We start from the raw sequence: 16571 nt of genomic DNA, 5'->3' as shown, positions 1-16571 counted from the left end.
AAATAACAAAATGAGGTGTTTTCAGTGAGATGTTTTCAGCACTGAATAATATATGAGTAAGACAAAAATAATTCACTCACAGCAATGAAATAATGAAGGAATATTTTATTTTCATTGAGGTCACAGAGTGTTTTACCAACTCAGAGAAATCTTGTTTCATTCATAAGGTAGAATTTACAGATTTATCTTTCCCGTTAGATCACTGAGGAATACTTGCTAGAATTAATTTTAGTGGAACTAAAGAGTGTTCTTGAAAAATCCTTCACGTACTTTTCTACAACAATATGAAGCATAGAAATATTCACAAATCCGTTATCTTCCATTTGTTGTTGTTGTTACGTTTAGCCAATTAAACTTTTTTTTTTTTTTAACAACACTAATGCAGTAATGAAAATTAACTTTATTATCTCATGATTACCTCATTGTCATTTGAGTCATGTTTAATCAGAGTGAGCAAGACACTGCAAACACAGTGTTTGGAGAAAGCCAAAAGAAGAGCCATACACTATGCTCTGCCAATCAAAAGTACTGCTTGGATACAGATGGCAAAACTCATTTTATACTTTCTGACTGTTGTGAGTTTTGCTGCAACATTATTGGGTAATAAAATTTTCAAATAATTTTATTTGTATAGGAGTTGGATTTTGAAGCTAAAACAAGTTATACCCTGAGGATAGAAGCAGCCAATATGCATGTTGATCCTCGCTTCCTAAGTCTGGGACCCTTCAGCGACATGACAACAGTGAAGATAATCGTAGAAGATGTTGATGAGCCACCTGTGTTTACTTCACGTTTATACTCCATGGTGGTGTCTGAAGCAGCAAAAGTCGGCACTATCATTGGAACTGTTGCTGCCCATGATCCAGATGCCTCAAATAGTCCAGTCAGGTAATTAGAATTACAGAATGATGTAATTACTTAGATTGGAAAAGACCTTCAAGTTTACCAAGTCCAAACGTCAACCTGACCTATTGATTCCCATCACTAAATCATGCTCCTTAGTGTCACGTCCACACATCTCCTAAATACCTCTAGGTTTCAGGACTCATCACTTCCATGGGTAGCCCATTCCAATGCTTGACCACCCTCTCCATGAAGAAGTTCTTCCTAACATCCAATTTAAATCTCCTGTGATTCAACTTATAAAACTTCTTAATTGTATACTTATTTAGCCTTTGTTTTGATGCTTTTTTTTTCAGATTATTTGCTTACATGGATAGCAATATTTTTTTTTTCCTTGCAGAAGGAGACAGAGATACTCTTTGCATATTTTCTGTTTTATGCACATGAATTGATAACATTTCAAAAAATAATATATTTAAGTCTCTGTATAATCAGTAGGTAGGAAAAATAAACTAGCAAAGATGAATTCAGGATTCCAAAGCAAAAATAATCCTCATTATATTATCTATATTAATTTATTTGTAAATTTTGGAAGAATGTGTTATAATCTGTAACAAATTATGTTGTGTTTGTTCAGTTATGGCCAAGATCTCTCTCTCTCTCTTTTCATTTTCTGATTGCACTATACACAAGATTGTAATAGCACTCAGACTCTTTTGCATGGTAAACCACAATTGAGAACTCACAAGAAAAATATATAACAATAAACTGTTTATGTGAAACAAATGGATAAGGTTAGACATATCCTGTATTTGTCAGGATTATTAAAGGCAATAGTCTTATGGCTTTTGTAAGTTCTGCTACAGTTAAATATCTTCAGTTGAAATAGAAATGTATATGAACTCTATAGACACATGACAAGGTGTCTCTTCCCTTAGGGCTACTTCCTTTGTTTTGTACATGAAGAAATTGTATTTCTGCCATAATCTAATGTCCAAGGGCATAAGGAAACTGTCAGGAAAAAAAAAAAAAGAAAAAAAAGCCACCAAATTTGGTTTTATATTTCACATTACCTAGGGGAAAAAAAAAAAAAAAAAAAAAAAACTCAGAAGAAAAGACTCATCGCCTGAATTAAAACACTGAGTTACTTGTTGTTCTTTTTTTGGTGATGCTAAATTTTTACTTTCATGCATAGAATATGGCCTTATGAAACTGATAGCTTCACTATTTTTGAAGCAGGAATTCTAATTGTAAAAGTAAAGCATCTGTTTTACTCCTAGAGGTGATACAAGTGTTCTCTCCTCTCTTTCATTACATATATTTGCAGCTGATTCAAAATAGCTGCTTCCTATCATGAATAAACAAGTCCTAGATGGATGACTTGGCAGGGATTTACTTGTGAAATTTATCTTTGATGATCTTTCTCTGCTGTGGCAGTATTTTCTGGCATGGTTGTTAGCATCTGGTACATAATATAGTTTTGCAGAACTGTGTAAAGCGGATTAAATCCAGTTCCATAAATTAAGTCCATGCTCTGTATGATTTTGACTCCTGTGAAAATCTAAGGATGAATTTATTGGCCCTGTTATAGGGTTTTTCAGTATTTTTTGTTTGTTTGTTTGTTTTACAATTCAATAATAAAAAAAAAAAGTTACATCACCAGTTTACCTGACATCTAGAAGACTTCTGTGTCAAAGTTTTTTGGGATTTAAAGGAGATGAAAATGATTAATAGCAAGTGTTTCTCTATATGCTTGTTGAACTTGCTATGTATGTTTTCAGAGGCACTGACAAACTATATAGAGATGTTCTGCATCTGCTATGACATACATCAGAAACCAGGTTATCCTAAAACGGGAATCTGTTAAGAGAGATTAAAGCATAACATTTTTCATGATTGATTTAAGAAGTTTAATTTTTTAATCTGTAAATAAGTACTCATAATTCCAAATATTGGAATATTGATAGATTAAAAATTTTGATTTGCTACAATTCAGAGAAGGTTGCAAATAAATGATCAAATATGCTTAAAACTTTGACAGTACAAAAAAGGAAAGGAAAAGGAAAAGAAAAAGGGAAAGGGAAAGGAAAAGGAAAAATAGTTTGAAAATAAGAGGTTATTTCCTATGGACCTGAGAATTATTGATGTTTGTAAAAGCTTAAATAAAGGGTTTTAAACTCCTGCAGTTCAAAGATTTTCAAGTTTTAATGGCTGCAAGGAATTAAAGTATTAAAAGTGTTTAAAATAGTTTTCCTTCCTTCCTTCCTTCCTTCCTTCCTTCCTTCCTTCCTTCCTTCCTTCCTTCCTTCCTTCCTTCCTGCCTTCCTGCCTTCCTTCCTTCCTCCCTTCCTCCCTTCCTCCCTGCCTTCCTGCCTTCCTTCCTTCCTCCCTTCCTCCCTTCCTCCCTTCCTTCCTTCCTTCCTTCCTTCCTTCATTTTAGTTTCTTTCCTTTATTGATTTTGTGCTTTTTCTTCCTGTTTGTCTCTTTCTCACTTTTCTCTCTCCTCTTTCTTTACCTTCCTCTCTCTCTCTCTCTCTCTCTTTTTACAATTTCTTATGATTTTGTAAGAAAGACCTTTGAATTTTCAAATTGCAGAGTAATAGTGTTAATAATTAGGAAACCTAAGGGCTGACAGGAGATTGAATCGCAGCTACTCGACCTGCCACAACTGACTGCTTTGCAGAGGTGGCAGACACAGTCTCTAGGGTAAGCTTGACAGGAACAAAGCAGAAGAAGAGCACAGCTAACCAAATAAACAACAGTACTGGCATGAAAGAAAAAAAATTGAAGTACAGTTCAAGCTGACTCAAAAAGGAAAAAAAAGCACAGTGAAAAACAGAGACCCTCAATTCATGAAAACTATTATTGGATTTATTAAAGTCTTTATGTCTTTCTCTTACTGTGAGATAATACAGAAAAGCAATGCTAAATGTATGACGGGTCTTTGTTATAAAATTTTTGAAGCCAAAAGGGTTATGTAAAACCCCCCAGTACAACAGAGTAGAAACTAGTATATTTCAACACAGAACAAACATATCATGCCATAATATAATTATGTCTGGAAAATCGTGTTTTTGCACTATCATCCATAATTCTTTCCTTCCACATTGTTAAAAGGTTTTGATTAATGCTATATCAATAATTTAATATGTTGTCAATGTGACAGTAATAGTAATGAAAACATTTGATCTGACTCAGACATTTTAATTCATCTTGATCTAAATGATAGTGCAAGATTCTGACCCAATATTAAATTGAATGTAAAGAATATTCCAGCTGTAAACCCAATGCTGCCTAATCAAATGTCTCTTTCTCTCAAAAAGGATATAAGCAAAACACCCACAGGCAACCTGACCTTTTCACTCATGCCGTTTTCTGTTTACTAAGAAGCTCATTTCCCCTTCCTAAAACAAGTTTGAAAACAAAAAATATGTTAAGACAAAGAGTCTGGGGCATGAACTTAAGTTTGTCTAAAGACAGCAAAGTGCTGGGAGCTGATGGTGATATAATCCCTTGATCTGCTGTCCATCCTCTTTTTTAATTTCTTTTTCCCTGCCCACGGAAGCTCTGAGTGATTCAGGGGCTCTTTTGCTGGTAACAGAAAGATTTATGCTCAGACTGTGAGTCCCTGTGGGAGCAAAGCCTGTCTGGTACATCCATGTAGCAAACTTCCAATTCACTTTCTCTAGGAGGATACTCTTCCATGAGTAAGTGTATATCTCCATTACAACAAAGGGGAAGAAAGAGGGAAATCCTACAGCCTCCCTTGAGGTAACAGAGTCTGCCATGTTCAGGACAAGTCATTCATTGACTAGCCTGCGTGCTCTTGCCTTTACTTACAGCTTTGCTTCCTTTAAAACCCTGGAGAAAATGGACAAAACCTAGCTCAATATGGGGAAACAATGGGAACTCTGTCTTTCTAATGAGAAATCAATGAAACATTTTTACAAGATATAATTGAACATAAATCAAAAGTTTTCTTTCATCCTTCACCTAGGTACTCAATAGATCGAAACACAGACCTCGAGAGGTATTTCAATATTGATGCCAACAGTGGAGTCATTACAACTGCCAAGTCTTTGGACAGGGAAACTAATGCTGTTCATAACATTACAGTCTTGGCTATGGAGAGTCGTAAGTAATAATTAAAAGATGAACTGCTTATGTGCAAAACTTCAGGTTTAGTTGGGACCAGCTGCACCAAGTATTACAATGTTTAAAAAAATGATAGGCAAAATAACTCTTCTTACTCAATGTATAAGACACTTATGTTATTAAAAAAAAAAAACACAGATATAGAACAGACTAAGCATTCTCTATTTGCTTTGCCACACTTTGTGTAGACTTCTACCTCTTAACAAATACAAAGGAAAATGAAATTAGTTATTAGAAATCTCACACTAAATATCATTAGGACAAAAGAATTGATTGCTGTTGGTCTACCACAGCACGCTTAAAAAGGATGAACAACATGTGAGTACTTATGTGTCGCCCTCACTCTTAGGTAAGATATTGATATTTTGTACTTCATGTTTTTTTCAAGTTATGAAAAAGTGATGAATAATCAAACTCTTTAAGCGCATACAAGAATTCTGTTAACAAAACTCTTACGTATAAATTCTGTGAAAAAATATATATGCCTTTATATTTGAATAATTTCTTTATTTAAATGTAATTCTTATTACTAGTCTATTGGGCTACCTGGGTTGGCCTTGGCTGTTTGCTATCAGTTCATAACACTATGTCTCTGCTGCTCTTTCATCCTTACTGTCTTGCTCCACTCCCCCTCCTTTCCCAGTCTTGATATTTGCAGGGCTGTTTCACATTTTCTCCCTCATTTCCGAACTACTGTGCAGCATTCTGTACCTTTTCTTAAATAAGTTATCACAGAAGTGCAACCAGGGTCACTCAGTGGTTCAGTTTTGCCCCAAAGTAGGTCCCTTTTATATAGGAACCAATAGGTAGAAAAGTTGGTTCCAAAACTGCTTGATATTTCACATGCAGGATAAAAAGAAAAAAAAAAAAAAAGAAAAAAAAAAGACATTGTGATCTATGTTTGAATGTTTCTATTTAAGAATTTCTAATGTTTAAGAAAATTTGTTTGTAATGCACTAAAAAAAATAGATACACCTTTTAACATTTGTACAGTTTTTTATTCTGTCCTGCTACATCACTAATAGGAAAAATAGTAGTAAAGATCAATAAATAATAGTAATGTAGTCTCTCCAAGTCAGAAGTTCTATGTCACAAAATAGATACAATATACACAGATGTTCATTTTCTTTATTCTACCAAATATATATTTTTTGAGGTTCATCCAGCAACTATTTACTGTTTGAGATTTAATGGTGACATTAGGTCTTGCACAAAATCAAATTTTAGCTAGAAGCATGCATCAATTAATAACACTGTTGAAAGGTATAGTTCTGTATACACATTAAATACTTTGGAATTTGCTTGGAAATACAAATTGCCCCACTTTTTTTTTTTAACTTCTTAATTTGAATTTTACAGATTACTTTCACCCATAATCAGTGGGCTATTCCTGCTATGAATAGTGCTGTTTTGACTCACTGCGCACTCTTGCTGATGGTTGAACATCACTTCTATGATCCTTCCATATGATAGAAATCAATGCTCTGATTAATGGGTTAGATTTTGAATGTAGCCTTGAAAATAAAATCTTGATTTCACTGATACTACTGAAAAACAGAAACATTGTTTTAATTTGGTCCAGAAGATTAAGCTAAGAGCCTTCCTTTACTTTCTAAGAGGGTTTGTAATTGATTTGGCAAGCATATGCAAAACAGTTCAAATGAAAAAAAAAAACATACTGACCCAAAGAAAATTCTCCCAGAGTTCTACTTAATTACATTGTTGGCTTTTTTTTGTTGTTGTTTTTTTCTTTTCCTTTTTCTTTTCCTTTTTCTCTTTCCTTTTCTTTTAATAGAGAATCCAGCACAGATTGGGAGAGGATATGTAGCCATAACTATCCTTGACATCAACGACAATGCCCCTGAGTTTGCCATGGAGTATGAGACAACTGTCTGTGAAAATGCTCAACCTGGCCAGGTATAGTTCTTGATACTTTTTATGTTTATTTTTCTCAGATAGGCAGTAATTTATTTTGAAAGTCTGACAGCTTTAAGATAAAATAGAATCAAACTTATGGCAGTAAAAATGATGCTTTGATGTGCAGCACAAGAAAATTTTCCTTAAGTCCTAAATTTTTTACCCTGCTTGGTGGTGGAAGGGTAGACTGTTTTGTGGATAAGGAATTGGAATGTCACAACCATAGTGTTGTGGTTAATGGATCTATGTCCAGGTGAAGGCAGGTGATGACCAGTGTCCCTTGTGGGTTAGTCTTGGGACTAGTACTCTTTAACATCTTTATCAATGATACAGATGATGGGATTGATTGCACCCTCACCGAGTTTGCTGATGACATCAAGCTGAGTGGTGTAGTTGATTAGGCAGAATGAATGGATGCCATCCAGAGGAACCTTCATAAACCCGAAAGGTGGGCCCTTGTGAACATGATGAGGTTCAACAAAGCAAAATGCAAGGTTTTACGCTTGGGTTGGGGTAACCCTAGATATGTATACAGACTGGAATAAGAAGTCCTTGAGAGTAGCCCTGTTGAGAAGGACTTAGAAGTCCTGGTAGATGAAAAACTTAACATGAGCCAGTAGTGTGCACTTGCAGCCCAGAAAGCCAACAGTATTGTGGACTGCATCAGAAAAAGGTTGGCCACAGGGTGAGGGAGGTGATTGTCCCTCCCTATTCTGCCCTCGTGAGGTCCCATCTGGACTACTGTGTCCAGGTCCAGGGCCCCTAACATAAGAAAGATATAAGACTTCTGTAGAGGGTCCAGAGGAGGACCATGAAGATCATCAGAGGGATGGAGCACCTCTCCTATGAAGACAGGAGCTGGGCTTGTTCATCCTGGAGAAGAGAAGGCTGTAAGGAGACCTCATTACGGCCTTCCAGTATTTACAGGGAGATTATAAACAGGAGGGAAATCAACTTTTTACATGTCTAGACAGTGATAGGACAAGGAGGAATGATTTTGATTTGATGTCAGGGAAGTTTTTCACTGAGAGGGTGGTGAGGTGCTGGAAAAGGTTGCCTAGAGTGTCTGTGGATGCCCTGTTCCTGGAGGTGTTCAAGGCCAAGTTGGATGGAGGCCCTGGGCAACATGATCTATTGCTTGATCTACTGGTTGGCAACCCTGCCTGCAGCAAGAGGGTTGGAACTTAATGATCATTGAGGTCCATTCCAACCCAAACCATTCTATGATTCTATTATACGACTGAAGAGAAAAATGAAGATGTAAAAATGGCATATTCTATGTAGTTTTAAAAGTTCTATTGAAATAATGTTAAGAATGCTTACTTCCTCATAATTTTACTGGGAAGTGGTCTCAATGCTTACCTTGTTCAAAAGCAAAATTCCTGTCTTTCCTAAAATGAATATACACTTTCAGTTTTCTTAGGAGCTATGGACCATAAAGTATGAATTTCACAAGAGAGATATATTCCTAGCAAACTCTCTAGTGCTTTTAATTCCTAACATAACTTTCAAATAGTCCTAGATTCAACTTACTTTATGAAATTCCTTGTAGTCCTAGAATCTGATGCTGTTTATCCTCGGTGTCTGTCACATTTTAAGTTTTCCATTTTAATTCACAAGACATCTAATTCTCCCTTTTCTCTTCCAGAAAGCTAGTAGATGTCTCATGCACACAAATCCCACATACTCCCTGCAATTCTTTACACTTTTGCACCTTCTTCCAGAATATTTTCCTTTCTGTGGCAGATGTTGTTTATTATACATTTCAAAAGTACAGCAAAATTTAAATTGTCAACAGAAAAAAAAATGACATTTGTTAGCTCACATTCATGAGAAACACAGGAATAGATGAAGAATGTTCTATTGGTGTATCTGTTTCTTGTCCCTCTGGTCCAGTCAAAACTCTTACATCAGTATTTATTCCTTCAAGGATTGTAAGCAATATTAAAATATTTTCTTAGAGATAATTTTTGACTGAATTTTACAAAATAAAATTTAATGTGTGAAAAAAAGAAAAAAAAAACTATTCTTATACATAGGATTTGTCATTTTCTTTTTCACACTTCTTTCTCTCTTTAAAATAAAAAAGAGCATAGAAATAATCAAAATAATAATCTCTTATTTGCAAAATACTACAGTGCAATATTGATTGCAACAACTGATAACTACAAGAGGGCTGTGCTCTGGATATTCAGAAGTGCTTCTTTCACCAGTATGCAGTTTATACTTTAAACACTGATGAATGACAGGGCCTAATTATCTTGAGGTCCTGCAGAGCATTTACTTTTATTGAATAAATTTCAAGTACAGGGAAAGTAAGGAAAAGTCATGTTTCAGTTAATAATAGTATTGACACATGCTTGGGAGTTAAGGAAATCAAAACATAATGTAAACAGGATTCAAGAGAGTCTTGACACTTCAGTAGGTAGTAGAGAGGTTATATAATGTACATGTATTTATGCTTCTTTATGTGCCAAACAGTGAAATACCTGTGTATCTCAAAACAGATCATCCAGAAAATCAGTGCAATTGATAAAGATGACCCACCAAATGGTCATCAGTTCTACTTCAGTTTAACAGCAGAAGCAGCAAATAACCATAATTTTACACTTCAGGACAACAAAGGTAAGAATATAAAGGCAATGGAACCTTTTTGTTTGAGTAAATATTCATGTCTAACACCTTCTGTTTTGAATATATTGTGCTGATTATGACCTACATAAACTTCTATTCTGGTAAGGATGTAAACTAAAGTAGAATCAGCCCCTAAATTAATTTTATCTGTAGACTATCTGTCAAGAGAATAAAGCTGTTTTCTGCATCATTTAAAGCCTTGAGCCAAAGATTAGCTTCATTTTTTTTTATTTTTTTTTTCCAGAAGTCACTCTCTTTTCACATTTTTCCACTGTATTTATACGTTTCTGTCTAGATTTTACCTTGGGGCAGTAACTGAAAAATGTCCAGGAATTCATGTTTTATTAAAATAACTCAAGGCATAAAAAATAAGTGTGCAGGGTTGGTTATCATTAAAACAAACAAACAAACAAACAACAACAAAATACCCACATTTTCAATAGGCATACCACCTTCTGAAAAATGTTTTGAAAATGGAAGCTGCCTGCAGTATTTACACAGACTTCTTACTAACATTTCCCCACAGACTTATGAAAAGACTCCCATGGACATCACATTTCTACTAGTTAAAATATCTGAAAGCGTGCTTCTAATTAGAGCTCTTATTGCACTGGATAGTATAGCAACTGGTTATGAGTCAGTTTAGCTATGAGCTAAGGCAAGTATAACTACACAGGTCACTCTGAATGTAATGCCTCCTATTTATTTCCATGGAAAATACAACCAGTACAAAGAGCACTATAAAATTATTTGGTAGAACATATTTTCAGATACTGAAAACTATTTCTGATCACAGTCACCACCATTAGTTATGCATTTTTGCCAGTGATGAACAAAAGTCTGCATGTGTCACCTGTAAAAATTGGCACCAGCAGAGGTGAATCACTGTTGCTGTGGCCACTGCTGAAACACACCATTCACTCAGCTATGCTCACATCATCTGTTTGGTTTACATAAATGTTCAGCAAGCATTGATGAATGTCAGTGGGTGCCATTTTTTTCCCACATGAAGAAATTCAATTCCACACCTTTATTCATACACACTTTTATGTCAGACAGCACTTTGTCAGACTGCTCCTCTGCTGCCATGTGTTGCATGGCAACAAAATGTGACAGAATATTGGTGGGAAGGTTCAGCCTCTACTGCCATACCGCCAACATTCCCCTCTGAAGTTGTGGGCCGACAAAATAAAATAGAAGGCATTACTTTTGAACCATCACTAATGAATAGAACCACCTTACTCTTGCATTGCTTTTTCATGTATTGTTACTAACCAAAGTTGCAAAATCATTTTTATTAATAAGACAAGAGACATATGGTGGACTAAAGTGTAATGTTTGTACAGACTTCAAAGAATTTTCAATATGTACATGTGACCTAAAAAAGATCTCTCATGCCTTTATTACCTTTTCTTGCATGTAGTTACTGACATACGTAATGTTCTTCATACGAGAAGCTTACAGTTTGAAACGAAGAACTGTAAATAATGATCAAATTAATATATTTCTAGAAATCTGACACTGTTACAAGCATTGTAAAGTATTCAATAAAAAGACAGTTTCTTTTTCAAAGAACTTATAATATGTTGAGGTCAATAGTAGATCCTTCTAATGCCAATAAAATCAGTGGAGTTACAAGACAGTGCAGCAGTTGCCTCTTCTGACATTATTTAGTTTTATACATATTGCATATGGTTCTATATGAAGAAATGTTTGCATGGTTTTCCAGAAAGGTCATAATAGATGACACAATAAGTTACCTCTACCGGACTATCAATGTATCTATCTATAGAAAGTCAGATAGCTAGATGATAGATAGACAGACCGACCGACCAACCTTTTCTATACATTTCTAGGAGATGTATCTCCCTACCTCTCAGAAGCGGTCAACCTGTATTGAACACAGTGAGTTTTGCAAATATTTTCTGGAACACATGGACTTTTTAGTCACCCAGCTCAGAGCAGCAGTGCAGCACACATTTCAGATTGATTATATTAATCAACTTGTTGAATCTTGGCTGAGATGGAAAACAAGTGCATGTCTTTATTATATGTGACATTACCTGTATTTGTGTACCAATGAGGTAATTTCTTTTTTACATTAAAAAAAAAGTCAATCACTGGTCTTCAGAACCTACTCACCTATGAATATGCTCATAACTTCCATGTTATCTATACTGCAAGTAGCTGTAACAGAACTTTAGAAGTTAGACATGAAATATATTCAAATACTTAATCTAATTATTAAAGTGTGACTTTTCCTTCTCCTTTACAATAATCGCATCTTCAGCTATACATCAAGACTGTGGAAATGTGAGCATACTAAAACCAAATAGACTTCTGCAATTTTGAAACGGTCTTTCATGAAAAACAGAAATATTTCTGTTTAGTTGAACTTGAATTTTCAGCTGATCCTACCTCTGTAGACAAAGAAATGTAGATAAAGGAAATATAAGCTCATTGAAATAATATGAATGTGCTTCTAAATTCTTTTGAGTGAAAGCCTGTATTTCTTATAGACTTATGTTCTAGTAAGACCAAGTATTTTACTTTTATCCTTTTATTCCTTCACCTAGATAACACTGCAACTGTATTAACCAGACGAAATGGTTTCCGAAGACAGGAACAATCTGTTTTCTACTTGCCAATATTCATTGTGGACAGCGGATCACCTTCACTTAGTAGCACTAATACCCTCACCATAAGAGTCTGTGACTGCGATGCAGATGGTATTGCTCAGACATGCAATGCAGAGGCATATATCTTGCCTGCGGGACTTAGCACTGGAGCCCTGATAGCAATATTGGCTTGTGTTTTAACATTGCTAGGTAAGTCTTCTTCCTATCATTATTATTTTTCATTTAAGTAACTATAGATATATATATATATACACACACACATATATCCAGTTCTTTTCTTACTTTTTTTTTTTTTTTAACCACTACATTTTTTTAAATAGAATATCTAACGCTGCAAGCAGAACAGTATGTTGAATCATGAACCACACAAAACCCTCACTCGGGGATTTACAAGTTCAAATATATTTTGTTTCTTTTTCAAGCTGCCTCCAGAGGCATATATGAAATAACATTAGATGGAAAAAGATCATTTGCAACAAATGTATTATTTAAGAAGTAGACAATGCAGTTTATGGAAGTATTTCTCTAGTTTAATGTAATAGCTGGTCATTTTCAGATCAGTGTGTTTTCTTTTCAGAGATATAACTCTTTTAGAACATTTCTTGAATTGCAGAGAACAAAAGAAACTCAGGAAATACAATTGATATAATTTACTGATGAGAATCATCGTATTTAATTGAATATCTTCTACAGAATGATGTTAAGCTTGCAACAGGAGGCACAATTGAATTTTATGTTATGCAGTGAAACTGCAGCTGTATAAAAGACAGGGGTAGCAATCAGTTTGCAAATAGTGAAGAAGTGTCAAGAGCCTAGTTTAGTTAGCATTTCTCACTTTGTGCCAAATCCTTAAACAACGTGCCTGCATGGTAGCATTACAAGCCTAAATCAGGGAATAAAGATGAAGAATCATTCTTGCATCTGTGGGATGCAGATGAGCAGAGGTGTAATTTCACTTATTGTCAGTAAGATATAATATTAAAGATGTCCCAGTTGTCCCAATTCAGCACACAGGTATTCTCTTGAGTGTTGCTACCATTGGAGAGATTTCTCTTTTTGCTGGATTCACATATCAGTCCAAGTGGAAGGAGGAGACTAAAGTCTTCCCAAATTCATGTAGTCCCAGTGGTGAATTATCTGTTGCTGTTATCCAAGTAACTTGCATCAGATCAAGAGATTTTTGTTGGTGCTTTTGTTTGTGGCAGCGTTTTAACTATGTATAGGAGATTTCTCATTGACTTTGTGGTTTTTTTTTCACTATAAGCATTACAAAAAAATGTTCCTACACATACAAATAAATGTTCCTTCTGCTGCTTTGTGACAAAAAAAGCCAACAACATAAGATTGTTCAATCTTATTTAACATATAGTTAGGCCTAAACTTAAGAAGACATGGACGTGAATTTTTGTCAACAATTTTAATGAACATTTTTAAATGCATTTTTCTTACAGTATTTCTAGGTCATCTATATTCCCAAATGGACTTTATTTGCACATACAGATTAATGGTAGACTTCTAAAAGATACACAGTGAGTGTTCTTCTGTCAAATGACATTGACATCAGTGAAAAATTGTCCATTGAAAGGATCGGTCAAATGTACTTAAGAATTCTGTAACAACCGGAATTCATTTAATCCCAAACTGGAATGTCACAATTTCTGTTTATATATGTATATGTATGTATGTGTATATGCATATGTATATACATATAAAGAATTTCTAAAAAATGAATAAGAACCTATCACAGCTAAAAGTCAGGCTGGCCTGGACATGTGCTTTTCAGAAATAGGAGTCTTATGTGTTAAAGAAGGGTATTCAGTGGAGATACAGCACGTTATCAGGTAATAAGAACTTGCTTATTCTACTCAGTATGCCAGGCCTTAAACACAATCAGTAAGTTAAGTAACCTGAGCTTTTATTCCAATCACGTCTAGATTTTGCCAAACAAGCATTTGGTAAAAAACTGAGGATAAACTGTGTGGACACAGATTTTGAATAATGGGCAGTGCACTGAAGAGGAATCTGGAAGATGACTGCCTTGCCATTGATTTTAATTGTCAAGGAATTGGACTTTCAAATTTATCTATATGGATGTGTCACCACTGTTTATCCAAGTAGACATTTTAATGTGCTCTCATTGTTTCCTTTCTATTCTTTTGGGGTACAATTCAAAGTTGCAGGCACAATTTACTCTGTGTTTGTATGTTAACCCTGGCTTTGAGTCCTGCAATTTGATGTTAGATCCTGATGGTGTTTTGTCCCCAGCCAGGTTTCAATCTTCACAGGTAAGAGATGCCTAAGGAACACGTATTCCCAGTGAAACTGCAAACAAGTCTTGTTTGTCTGATTCCAGAGTCTTTCTTCCTCTCATTTGTTACCAGAGGGCAGTTTCTGGATCAGTTGCATGGGTGTACTGCTAGGAATTTCCCTTGTAGTCCCATTTCCCTTTCACATACTTTCCTGAGAAAAAAAAATAAAAAAATCCTGAAGATCAGCTAGTACTGCATAAAAAATAGACTTCAGCTGTTAGTAAGGATGGATGAGATTTGCACAGATGTCAAAATGTCATGAGTACATGCATTCTAGTGCTAATATCTTGAATTCACAACAAACTTTTATCTGCTTAATGTTAGTATGATGTGCTTTAATACTTGTTCTTGCCCCTTAGAACCATTTGTCTAACAAATAACCATTTGTCTTGAAGTGTCAGATTGTCTCAATGAGATTTCTCAGTGTAATTATTTTTTTACTTAAATAACTGATCAGTTTTAGATAAGCACAAAGTTTTCACTAATGCTAAGAAGTAAAATTATTACTACTTCATGAGTTCATTATGATCACATACAACACAGAAATATCTATTTTGTTCAAAGTAAAATCATTTAAAAAGTTATAGACATTTTACTGAAATATATTTCCCTCCATAGATTGACTGATAGAGATTAAATCCTAAATCCTAAATTTTATTTCACAAGAAAATTCCAGTACTTTGTTAATTAAATTCCAGTACTTTCTTAATTACTCAAAAACATTTGTAATTATTCACTTTGCAGTAAGGTTGTGCTTTAAAGAAAAAATACCATAATAAAGAAGTGCTTGCAATTTATTCTATAAAAAGCATACGGAAAGCTGGCTTATATTCTTTTTAGAATACATAATTCTTAGAGAAATAAGAAAGATTTACTTTACTTCCTCTTAAAATTACAAGGTAATTTAATTCAAGGTAATTTGTTTTTCAGTTATCATCTTCCATACACAATAATTGCTTATGTTAAAAGATTTTTTTTGTATAAAATATCTGCATAAAATCATACACACACACAAAATGTTCAGTTGTAGATAACCCAATTATATTACAGAGGTTAAAGATTTTCTTTGTATTTAAGCATCATCTTTCTCTTTAGCATCCATTCAATGTATCAGTACAGAGACAATGGTAATATATGTGCCCCTAAAACATTTATCCTATGTTTTATTTTTTCTCTAATGAGCCTAAAATTATTTTTTCTAGATTTTCAGCCACTCACTAATTACTGTCTTATCTCTGCTTTTGTAATTAATATAGGAGAAAAATCCATGACTTAGTGAGAAATTGATCGGTTTTAAAATAATTTTCACTTGATTTAGGTACCAGTGAAATTTGTTTTGCACCTGTATTCATCTCTGCAGTTGCTGAAATGCAAGTAAAAACTTTGTTCATTGAGAGATTGAACATTATTGTTCATAGATGTTTGAAGAGCTAAAAATTAATAATCTCATAAAGCCATCCGAATGCTAAAAGGTTTAACCTTTAGAAGGACTCCAGGTTTCTCTTGGCTTCAAGCAAGTGTGTGATGTACAAGGAATACTGCATAAAACATTCAGTGCATCTCAATTTTTATTGCATCTTCAGGCAGACCTGCCTACAGAGCTTCATATATTTTCACTTATTAACAGTTATTTAACTTCCAAAATGAAGACTGTTAAGAATGACAGTAGTGGAAAAACACATTTACACTTGATTAAAGTAAATGATTATCTGCTTACCTACACGGCAATAAAAATTGTGGCAGTAAATATTAAAAATATTCAAAAAATTATGTTGATATCAATTTTGACTTAAATGTATATTAGCACTGTCAGCAAACTAATTTGTTTTTGATTAAAAATATCTTTTATAATAGGAAAAAGCTGTAAGAGTGCAGTGCATCTGTTGCCTGATAACATTGATATAAGAATAATACTGCTATCTGTTATACCTACTCTATTTTTTCTATTTTACAAATATCAGAATATTTTGAAATTTCATAAAAATGCTTTAAAGGTCAAAGTCCTATATTTTCAAACTACTTATGTAAATGCTGAAACAAAATGCCCTAAACCAGTGGTGTATGAACTCAATA

The 16571-nt window shown here is 34.3% G+C and overlaps 1 protein-coding gene across 3 annotated transcripts in view; it reads left to right on the top strand.

Annotated features, from left to right (window-relative positions):
- CDH7 (cadherin 7) overlaps positions 1-16571 on the top strand; it is an 86300-nt gene that overhangs the window by 58203 nt on the left and 11526 nt on the right. Inside the window, exons 7-12 of one of the 3 annotated variants that reach the window (XM_040674141.2) lie at positions 635-888; positions 4842-4978; positions 6795-6916; positions 9424-9541; positions 11407-11455; positions 12127-12264. In XM_040674141.2, coding sequence (XP_040530075.1) covers positions 635-888; positions 4842-4978; positions 6795-6916; positions 9424-9541; positions 11407-11450 — 675 coding nt within the window. In that variant the 3' untranslated portion in view covers positions 11451-11455; positions 12127-12264. Of the gene's footprint in view, positions 1-634; positions 889-4841; positions 4979-6794; positions 6917-9423; positions 9542-11406; positions 11456-12126; positions 12379-16571 lie in introns of those variants that run through there. The other 2 variants (NM_204187.3, XM_040674150.2) reach the window with 2 other exon arrangements.

The sequence above is a fragment of the Gallus gallus genome, chromosome 2 (assembly GCF_016699485.2).
Source record: "Gallus gallus isolate bGalGal1 chromosome 2, bGalGal1.mat.broiler.GRCg7b, whole genome shotgun sequence".
Classification (NCBI taxonomy): domain Eukaryota; kingdom Metazoa; phylum Chordata; class Aves; order Galliformes; family Phasianidae; genus Gallus; species Gallus gallus.
The sequence above is the reverse complement of the archived record's forward strand: the minus strand, read 5'-3'. Positions and strand labels throughout refer to the sequence as shown.